General features: G+C 40.5%; 2 protein-coding genes across 2 annotated transcripts; one reads left to right on the top strand and one right to left on the bottom strand.

The window, feature by feature from the left end:
- Positions 1–655: 655 nt before the first annotated feature.
- On the bottom strand, positions 656–7,392 carry pdk1 (pyruvate dehydrogenase kinase, isozyme 1). The gene is made up of 11 exons (XM_062432057.1): positions 6,997–7,392; positions 6,348–6,489; positions 6,192–6,263; positions 5,910–6,094; positions 5,164–5,259; positions 4,969–5,046; positions 4,764–4,840; positions 4,511–4,609; positions 4,168–4,278; positions 3,003–3,116; positions 656–2,910 (listed from the first exon to the last, which is right to left on the bottom strand). Exons 1-11 carry the CDS (start codon positions 7,103–7,105, stop codon positions 2,770–2,772), a joined length of 1,224 nt encoding a protein of 407 aa, XP_062288041.1. The 5' UTR covers positions 7,106–7,392; the 3' UTR covers positions 656–2,769.
- Positions 7,393–8,262: 870 nt separating this feature from the next.
- Positions 8,263–10,774, top strand: nup62l (nucleoporin 62 like). Its single transcript, XM_062432050.1, has 2 exons — positions 8,263–10,212; positions 10,322–10,774. The coding sequence occupies exons 1-2, from the start codon at positions 8,542–8,544 to the stop codon at positions 10,478–10,480; spliced, it is 1,830 nt and encodes a 609-aa protein (XP_062288034.1). The 5' UTR covers positions 8,263–8,541; the 3' UTR covers positions 10,481–10,774.
- Positions 10,775–11,126: the final 352 nt, after the last annotated feature.

Below are 11,126 nucleotides of genomic sequence, written 5' to 3'. Positions count from 1 at the left end.
ATACAATAATTTAATTTGCCATAAGATGAAACAAACATTTGTTGCAGCTTTTACAACACACAGTAGACTCCTGAGATTATAAAGAATATTCATTTTTAAAATAAATGTTCTACTTATACACATTTACAGTGTTAAATCACCAGAAGTAAATTTTTTCAGATGAACTCCAACAAAATGTGAACATTTCCTCAAATTACTTTATTTCCCAAAGCAAAGTCAGGGGAAAATGTGGCACCCCAGAGGACAAAAACAACAAAAGGGTCACCTCATGTGTTGATGTTTTAACAATCAATCAAACCAAGAAATCTGCAACTGGTAAATGTTTCATGCCCCAATGTGTCAGCATACTTGTCAGCCTGTTTAATGTAAATCAAATCACTCAGAAGGTCAACATGAGGTGATTCTCCTGCAGTTTGTCCTCTGGAGTGTCGCCTTTTTTGGGGGGGAAATAGACATTTCCTCTAACAAATCATTTCCTTCCAACAACGCATCAGTCTGGATATGAAACATTTCCACATTAACAATGATTTTTATTTTCATGTCCTCCTGAATTGTTTTAGGATTCAACTTGAACATCATTGTCACTATTTTAAATTAACACTTAGTGTGGGATTTGGACTTTCCTGTATCAAACAGCAGAAATCTGTTAACACAAGTTGACTTTGATCATCTTTATTTCATCTTTGTGACAAAAAAAGAATAGGTCTGCTTCAAATAGTCATTTTTAACTGAGTATAATACCTCCATGTTCTGAAACTATTATTATAGTTTTAACATGAAAAATATGAATCATAGCCTATTTAACATAAGCCCTAATATGAAAGTAACCCGGATTCTGTATTATACTCTTTTAGGTGACACAGTGCTAATGAGAAAACATGTTTCAAGACTGCAGCGTCTTCATATCACTGTAAAAGGTGCAAACTTTACCTTTACAGATAACTTTTTTTTTATCATGTTGCTTGTATCTGCCATCCAACTTAAAAAGCAATGCCCTTTATGAAAGCAGGTAAACATAAATGACCAAAAACAAGCAGTATCTAATTGAACTAACATGTGTCTCAGAGTATCAAACATCACACAGAGTCAAGGGGATGGACAGAGCTGAACTACACACAAACTATAACGGTGATAGTTTTGCTTTCATCATCAAAATATAAGCAGCTAAATAATCAACCAAAAGCAGGAGAGCACTATACACACCAGTTTATAGCTTATAGGATGAAATGACCTAAAGGACCTCTACTGTAACACCATGCAGATAGTTCCAATTTGACTGTGAAACGTTTTGAGATCTCTGTTAAAACTTCTGCCGCCACCTCAACACAAGGGACCGTAAAGGAGAAATCTGCCTGTGGCGCTCAAAGCTTAAAAAACAAAACGTTTTACCTGTCAGCATGTTAGCTTAGCATTGATCTATTCTTTTATATGTTAGCCAATAAATAACAAGAAATCTAGAGTTTCAGAAATGCCAGAGATGTCTGAGGTAATTTTTTTTTTTTAAAGAAAAAGAGTTGCCATCACAGAGAGCACTCCATACATCTTATTCAAGAAAAATCCTTGATGGTTTTGTGATTTTTATATATTAAAAAAAACTGGGTTTCTGGAGTGTTTGTCAAATAAAATTTTAAAGGCCTTTTTTAAAACCACACAGAATGCAATTTCAACCTGTTTCATGATCATACTGGTAACAGTCCAGACTGGAAAACCAGTCTGGACAATTAGGCCTAAAATTAGGAGCAGCTGTGGCTCAGGAGGTGAAGCGGATCGTTCACTAATTAGAAGACTGGTGGTTCAACCCTTGGCTCCTCCAGTAGGCTTGTTGAAATGTCATGGGAAAGATACTGAAATGCTCCTGAAGGTTGTGACATCAGTGAGTTTTCCTGATGAGCAGGTTGGCACCTCGCACCTCTGCCATCAGAGTATGAATGTGCGTGTGTGTTTGTGAATGGGTGAATGTTGGCTTGTAATGTAAAGCGCTTTAAGTGGTTGGAAGACTACAAAGGAGCTATATAAATGCAGTCCATTTTGCCATTTACCAATTATTCATGAATGTCACATTTGTCTGCACTTCTTGCCAATACAATATAGTTGATCAATTAATGTGACCTGGGCCCAAAAAAGAGAAAATTGTTGGATTGATTATTCAATTACTAATTTCGAAGTTTTTGCTAAAGTTGAGTTGATGAACTTCCTACTGTAGTGAGCAGTGTAGTGACAGTGTTTGCTCCGGTGATGACGACTGAAACTCCACAACAAAAGAAAAGATAAAACTTCCTGCAGCACTATCCGCTCTCACAACAGTCAAACTAAAATATATAAAAATAAAATATTCAAGAACTTTGTAAATGAAACTCAAAGAGTTTTTAATACCTTCTGACAGCTTTTATGACTTTTTTTTAAGACTTCTCAAGATAACCTGAACAATTACTGCTCAATTTATTAATATCAGGATTATTTTAAACTCAATCAATACCTGTATTAGTCTAAAAAATCCAGCACTGGTTGGGAAATCTCATTATCGTGTTTGTAAGTACCATCAGGGGTGGCAGCTGCACTCTAAAGTGTTGATGGTAACAAATTATTGTTCTAGATTAAATATATGGCACTAAAACTTTGTTCTATTATTCTTTTTTCGACCTTTTATACAAACAAATCTGAACTGATCAATAAACATTATGCGCAGACACCGCTCATTTACACCAGCCCACCGACCATGCTGTGAAAACACCCCTGCTCATTTTGCTACAGGATCGCAGCCATTTGACTCTAGAAACTACGAAATGTCGTCATATCCTTCGGCTCTTTGCTGGGGACACACCAGTCATCGGCCTCGTGGATCGTCTTGTAGTGTTTCCAGACTGACTTGTTGTACACCGGCAGCCTCTCGATGGACTCTGTGGAAAGTGCCTAAAGGGTGATTGAGAGAAAAACATTTAATAGACATCCATGCTCCTTGTTAAAACACACACACACACAGAGTTGATTTAAAACTCATTTACCCGAATGTAGATGATGGCATCGGTTCCGTAACCCTCCAGAGAGTACAGCTTCAGGTCTCCTTGGAAGTAGCGGGCATAAAGTCGTGAGATAGGTAAGCCGTACCCGTAACCAGCCTGGGAAAGAAATAATATGTTAATTTCTCCAACCAAAATACATCCCAGACATAATCATCACAATCTAAAACAAATGAGCAGTTTTATGGTATGAAGCAAAAACGTAAAGGCGGCAAAGTCTGAAGTGAAGAAATGTTACAAGAAGAAATCTAGTAAGTGGAACATGAGTTGGACTTATTTGTCAAACCAATTCAAAAGTGAAAAACCAACTTTCAAGCTAACTTGGACAAAAAGTCCTAAAAGTGCTCCAAATGATGAATTAGTGTCTCAGATCAATTCAGATTCAAATCAGATTTTACACATATATTTATTCATTTAGCAGATCTTTGCATAATCACATTGAAAATAATCACATTTATGTTCAGAATAGTGATGTTACGCTCCGAACAAGATGTTTCAATACAACATCAAAAATCTGCCACAATATCTAAAAACAGAGCTGCATAAAACTGTTTACAAGTTTTCAGATTTGATCATGTTGACTGTACTGAACAAATGAACAAAAACAAAAGCAGTGAGACCACTCGTAAGTGCTCCATCGTGGTCTCTAATCCATCCAATCATGCAATGCAAACAAATACCCAGCAGATGTCGCTATTTTGGATGTATGAAATGCTTTGAAACAGTGACCCACATTCAGAAATCCTAATTTCCTGTATCACTAGTTCACTAAAAACTACAATGTAAATACACATATGTTGTGCCAATGATATGTCCAAATCATTCATTTTTATCAGCTTTAGAAAGTAGAAGTGCCCAGTTCAACAGCCCAGGACATCATTTTCTCTTAATTCACCACCAATGGGTTTACAAGTCGACTGACAAATGACAAAATTCTCCAGGACAAAGATCCTGTATCCTAGTTAATGTGGGTTAACACGATTAACACAATCATACCTACTGTCTGTTATGTTTGAGGCATCTATAAGAATAAGATGACCGTCTGTACTTCTGTAGCATTTAAAGACTTTGATGGTGCAAAGTACAAACTTGATTGCCAAGAGCAAAGTGGGAAAAGTTAACTTGTTAACTTCATATCAGTATTACTAACCAGAGGAGCAGCACGTGACCCGTCGATGCTCGGTCGAGGAGCGGTGGAGTAGGTGTAGGTGAACAGCCTGTCAATCTTACGCAGCGGCACGCCTCCTCCACGATCGCTCACCTGCAGTCAACATCATATCAACACCGTACTTATCCAATTATTTCATTTTCAAGAATCCAGCTGATTGCCATGAGCCATGCATACAAATCAAAAAAAGAGATTTTTATTCCCAAACATGTTGCTTTAATGTTTTATACTTCAGCTTAGGACTCGGCGGGAGTTTAAAGAGAATAAAGAGTAAATCAGTTATAAATTCAGCAGATCAGACCAAGCTGAATCAGTGTAGCTTTACCTTGACGGTCATATCTTCAGTTCCCAGAGCGACCTGTGCATGGATGGCAGGATACTCCATGGAGTCGCCATACAACTCCATGGTGGCTCGCATGGCATTCTACACAAAAATAAAGCACACAAGAGTTTTTCCAAATGTTTAACAAAGGAAAAAGACGCTGTGTGAAAGAGTAAAATGACTGCAGCATTCACACCAGCTGTTCAAACAACTTCAGAACATGTTCTAAGGGAAGAGATGGAAAAGCAAATCCTACCTTAAAAAGTTCAAACACCATATGATACAAATGAGAGGGGACGTAGACCATCGAGATGTGCTTTTCTGCCTCTTTAACTGTCGGGACAAACAGATAATGAAAGATCAGACTGATTAGATATGTTGGGATCAAACAACTAATCTGTATTTATTAGTTCAACACATGCCACCAAATATTTTTCCTGACTAAACTCCAAATAAATTACCGTTGAATTCATCCAGTATCAGCTCAGGGGAGTTCATGTAATACCTGTCACAAAGGTTTCTTGCATTTTCGTAGGCATCTACAGGAAAGAGAGAGTTTGTTTTCAGGAGAGAGCGTGTGAATACTTGAACGACAGCATATCTGATGAGTCACAGCATGTTGCTCATAAAACTGTTCATCCACAAGACATCCTCACCTCTGATCACGTCACTGACACGACAGTTTGGATCAATACTGCCAATCTGTTTGGGATGTGCCGGATTCACCTTTACCTTCCCACCAAAGAGGAGAGCTTGAATAAAACAGACAGGGATGTAACTATGCATGAAGAATTTAATATTTTAAAAGGAAAACACACCCTAAATAGACTTTACATTGCCCCGAAGGACACGATTAAATTTTTTTTTTTCACTTTTTAAATGCAGTTAATCACTCATTTTTATTAATTTGTTTAAGCTGCTTGTAACTTAAATGTATTATCTACATGCTTTTATATTCAATCTGCTATTTTTACTGTTTCCCGTGTTTTTGTTATTATTATTCTTTTTTAAATTGTTTTTTTGTGTCTGGGATCAAAGGAAACCTGCTGAAAAAGTTTGATTTAGACCCACAGCATGATTTTTTTTTAACCCGCTGAATGAACTGAATCCAAAAGATCAGCTGTGTAGGTTCTGTAGGACATATTTTTCACAAGCAAAATAATATTTGTGGTTCTGTGTAAATCTTACCAGGCTGCCTATTTATTCCACCTTTCATGTCTTATGCTTGAATAAACAACTCACTCATTCATCCTCATACAGAGGATGTAGACAGCGTACAAATCATTACAAGTTAATCTCAAAAATGAAAGCCAGAAAATGACTTCAGGTGTGGTGGTGTGTTCCTGGTTGGCTGAGACAATATGACCATCGTATTATATTAGGAGGAAGTAAATGTACTCACTGTGCTGGTTGAGCAACATCCTGATAGATATCCTGCTCATGTAGAAACGATCCAAAAAATACTGAAGGTTTTGGCTGACGACCGGGTCTGTGCCATAAGCCTCTTTGTACTCCACAACTCCCTGAGCCATAGTTGGAATGACATCATTGTGCCGATTTCTGATTTTAATCACTGCGTCTGTGAAGCTACAACAAAAACATATCATGAGGGCTAGATCTGGTACGCTTTTTTGACTTGAATAGAAGAAATAAAACAATGTTGTGTATGATTCATTTAACTTACTCATATGTGACTTTCTCATCATTTGCATTTCTGTCCCTGAACTCAAGAATCTCCTCAAGACTTTGCATATACCTGCACATGACAAAAACAACACATTACTGTCTACTGTATATTCAGGCTGGTCTGCAAAAAAAGAAGAGAACAAAACCTGCATACCAGCTCTGGACCAGACGGACTGATGGAGTCCTGAGAAGGTTGTCCGGCAACAAATTGATCTCTTTCATGATGTTTGCCAACCGCACAGGTAACTCCTGTCTGAGGAAGGCGAATGACGTTTTCTCGCATGCATTTTCTGAACCTGCAAGGAATAATATAAGAGATCTGTTGATCATAGATAGATAGATAGATAGATAGATAGATAGATAGATAGATAGATAGATAATTAAACACAAAGGGAAATTCAAATGTTTCAGTCACAGACCCAAGGATGATCTAAATATGAATCTTTACTACAACAGATGTAAACTAAAATAAAAATCCAGGTGATTTGAGTCTTCACCCACTGTCAGAGTAGTGACTTTAATTGAAAGTAACCCGTTTAACTAAAAACATGTCTATTAAGGTTTCACAGGGGATAAAAGCTGTGTCCCCAATTGTTAAAAAAAAAAAAAAAGCTGATTTTTTGGGTCAGTGGTTATGGGTTGGAGTAAGGGTTAGGCAAGTAATAGTTATGGTTAGCATAAGTCTCCAGAAAGTCAGGAGATGAATTTAAGTCTATCTAATGTCCCTGTCCAAGTGTTTGTGTGTTAGTATGTGTATGTGTGTGTAGGTGTGTGTGTGTGTGTGTGTGTTTGTGACTTCTTACCAAAATCCAGAAATTGCTTCATTGAAAGAGGGGAGGGTGAGAATTTAGAGTAATAGTCTATGTCCTTTCCTATGGACACGCTGCTCCTCAGTAACCTTAAAATCCTCATTGTGGCAGGTCCTCCTCTGCTGGCTGACGGTGACTGTAATTATTAAATGTGATTGAACGTCCTAATCTGTGTTGACATTAGCTCTAATGCTAACTTCAGCAGTTCGCAGAGACGCTGCAAGAATTAACATCCTGATATCAGCTGGTTTGAAGAAATGTGTGCATCCATAATCGTAGTAGTTCTGTAAAATATGTCTGTTGGATGGTCTTATTTCAATTGCTCAACCCGTACAGGTACAAATGTCAACATGTCGAGAAGCCTGTCCGGTAACTCTGGCAGCTAGTCCTCCAAAGAATCACGACGACGTCAAGATAGAACCCGTCAGCGATATTTATCTTGCCTAGGATGGCAAAGACAACAATCGCTAACCAATCAGAGGCAAAGTAGAGTGGGTCATGACTAAGCCCTCCTAGGAAAGAAATGAGCGAGCTGTTATTACCATTCCACTTTGTTTATTTTCGTTATAACAATAATGTTCATCTGTGAACAATGATGGGTTATATGACATAAAACAAGTACAGTTTAAAAAAAAGCATAATGGCGTTTCAAATGTTTTAAGGCTATTATGGTTAAATTGTGTATTTCGTTTCATGTAATTTTGATTTAAGCAAAACAATATAGTCTGTAAGAGAAGCTATGTACAATAAATAACATTCATGAGTAAAAATCTACTCACATATAATACACATATTATTATTATATATTCTGTGATTGTGATAATTTGTTTTACAGTTAGATTGCTTTATTTATCCTACTCCAGTTACATTCCGTTTAAAACTGTTGTTACTCGATATCGATATCAGTATCAAACAATATTAAACTATTTAAAACACTTTTAATCAATCCGTTATTTATTAGTCCTTTTAACGCTTAACAGCCGTTGGAGAATGTCTCTCTCGGTAACCAGGTACTCTTTGATGATAGTGTCCTGCGTCATCACTCCCTGGATTCTGTTTCTCAGGCAACGAGCTGAACCAATAAAATTTAAGTTTGGGTCTGGAAGGGTGACGTGGTTGGTGATTGGACCTGCCAATCATATTAATAGAGGCGGGACTTGTGTGCGATTGTGGCTGACAGACAACACTCAGGGCACAAAACAAAATATCTATAGGTCCTCACTGCCGTCATTTCCTTTAGTGAGCTACACAGACGCCTGACCGAAGAAGTGTCGAGGCTCCCGGCCACGTTTCTACGAAGGATGTGTTGTTAGTTTTCTGTTGCCGTCACGTTCAGGGTAACGTTAACTAAACCTGTGACTGACTTTATTATCCGTCACCGTGTCGAGCGCCACGGGAGGACAAGAGTTTGTTCCGATAGTTTCAGTTGAACCGACTGGCATTTGTGACCCGCCAAAAGCTACAACACAGCTAGGAAGTGACCATTTTGTAGGTTAGCTGTTAACGTTAGTCGGTAACAGCTCAATCTGGGAAACGAAAATGAGTGGCGGATTCAACTTTGGGCAGGCCCCCTCGGGCTTCACTTTCGGAGCTCAAAAGACCACCGCCGCAGCTCCTGGACCCGGCTTTAATCTGACGGGCTCCACACCTGCACCTTCCGGAGGGGGCTTCACTTTCGGGCAAGCGATCGCGGCCAATACCAATCCTACCGGCGGATTTAGCTTTGGCACCCCAGCAAAGAGCACTGCAGCCAGTGGAGGCCTTTCCTTTGGGACCCCCGCCACCACATTTGGGCTCGGATCAGCTCCTCAAACCACCGCAGCAGCACCAGCAGGGCTGACATTAGGCTCCACAGCAGCACCAGTGGCGGGGTCAGGGTTCACCCTTGGCCAGAGTTTGGCTGGGCCAACCACCGGGGCCGCTCCTGCAGGAGGGGGCTTCAGCTTTGGCACTGCCACTCAAGCTCAGATGCAACCACCAGCAGCAGCAGCCCCAGCAGCAGCCGCCGCAGCAGCAGCAGCAGCAGCAGCAGCAACAACAGCAGCGGCAGCTTCATCAGGTGGTTTCTCATTTGGAGCATTCAGTTTTGGATCCCCCAAGGTCCAGCCGACTACAGCTGCAGCCACTGCTGCTCCCACAGGGGGAGGCTTCTCCTTTGGCAACACCGCTCCCTCCAACCTCACCCTGGGTATCCAGCCCCAACCCCAGCTCCAACCCCAGCTCCAACCCCAGCTCCAACCCCAGCTCCAGCCCCAGCTCCAGGCCCAGCTCCACCCCCAGCTCCAGGCCCAGCTCCAGCCCCAGCTCCAGGCGCAGCTCCAGGCCCAGCTCCAGGCCCAGCCAGCTTCCACTGCTGCAGCCGCAACAGGACAGGGTGGAGGATTTAGTTTTGGGATTAAGCCCTCATTAACCCCAGCGCCCCCTGCATCAACCCAGGCAGCCCCACCTTCAGGTCCCTCACTCTTTGCTGCTCCTATCTCTACAGCTCCTGCTGCTACTGCTGCTGCCACAGCACCAGCCACAGGCTTTACATTGGGTGCTGCTGCAACTTCAACAGCAACCCCTGCTGCTGCAACAAGCACAGCAGCCACTGGAGGTCTGTCTTTTATGCTCAAACCTCTGGGGGCAGCCACCACCATCGCCACATCTCTACCAGCCTCAACGGCAGCTGCCACGACAGGCGCTGCTACCAGCTTTTCACTGGGGCTCAAACCTGTATCCGGCACAACTAGCACAACACTTTCTACAGCCTCGACGATCACTACCACTGCTCCACCAGTAATGACCTACGCCCAGCTAGAGGGTCTCATTAACAAGTGGAGTCTTGAGCTTGAGGATCAAGAGAGACATTTCCTACAGCAAGCGACTCAGGTGAACGCCTGGGACCGTATGCTGGTGGAGAATGGAGAGAAGATCACAGCGCTGCATAAAGAGATGGAGAAGGTGAAGCTGGACCAGAGGAGGTTAAACCAGGAGCTAGATTTCATCCTGTCCCAACAGAAAGAACTGGAGGACTTGCTCTGCCCACTTGAGGAGTCTGTGAAGGAGCAGAGTGGAACCATCTACATGCAGAATGCCGATGAGGAGCGTGAAAGAACGTACAAGCTCGCTGAGAACGTGGACGCCCAGCTTAAGAGGATGTCACAGGACCTGAAGGAGATCATTGAGCACCTGAACACATCCAGCGGTCCAGCAGACACCAGTGACCCAGTAAGATGAGACAAATATTAGTAAAACCTGATTTGCAAAGTCTGTTGCTTCAGCATTTATTTTCACGATTTAAATTTTAACACCTGTGTTTCTTCTTTTTCTTCTTCAGCTTCAGCAGATCTGCAAAATCCTCAATGCCCACATGGATTCACTTCAGTGGGTTGATCAGAATTCAGTCCTTCTGCAGAGACGAGTGGAGGAAGTATCCAAACTGTGTGACAACCAGCGCAAGGAGCAGGAGAAAACCTTTCGTTTAACATTTGACTAATCTGCAATAAACATGCTGACATGTATATTCACTTAATGCTAATTTTGACATTTTTTTGTCAGTAGTCATTAACAGGGATGTCTTTTTAGGGGTCAATATTATATGAATGTACAACCAAAGCATTCATCACAACTCCTGTTAAAACCTGCTTTTCCCCTCAGCTGTTTCAGGTTGTTTGGGCTGCATAAAAAAATAATATTTTTCAATGCAATTGTTTTTATATACAGTTGTGAAACTGATAACCTGTTCTCTTGTGAATGCTTGTTCTAAATAGTATGATTAAATAAATCTTTGGATTAAGGCTGTGTTTTATGGATTTGTAAAGCAACAAATGAACCACCACAATCTATTTCCATGGCATCGTTTTACTCAAAGGCAGTCACTTATTTTATATTCAAGCTTAATATTCAATTATCTGTCTTTGTTATAAAGGAGATACATGCAGATAGAATCAATTTAAAAACATTTTTTCTTAATTTTTAACATAGAGCTGAAACAGCTAATTATTTGAACAACAGTAAATACATTTTGATAATTAATCTTGTCTTTTTATTTTTTTTAGCAACCTCACATTTCTTGTTCGAGTTTCAGTTGTGATGATCTGCTACTTTTCTTGTTTTTATGATGGTAAACAATATCTTTTGGT

This window comes from Scomber scombrus, chromosome 13 (assembly GCF_963691925.1).
Source record: "Scomber scombrus chromosome 13, fScoSco1.1, whole genome shotgun sequence".
Taxonomy (NCBI): Eukaryota; Metazoa; Chordata; class Actinopteri; order Scombriformes; family Scombridae; genus Scomber; species Scomber scombrus.
The sequence above is the reverse complement of the archived record's forward strand: the minus strand, read 5'-3'. Positions and strand labels throughout refer to the sequence as shown.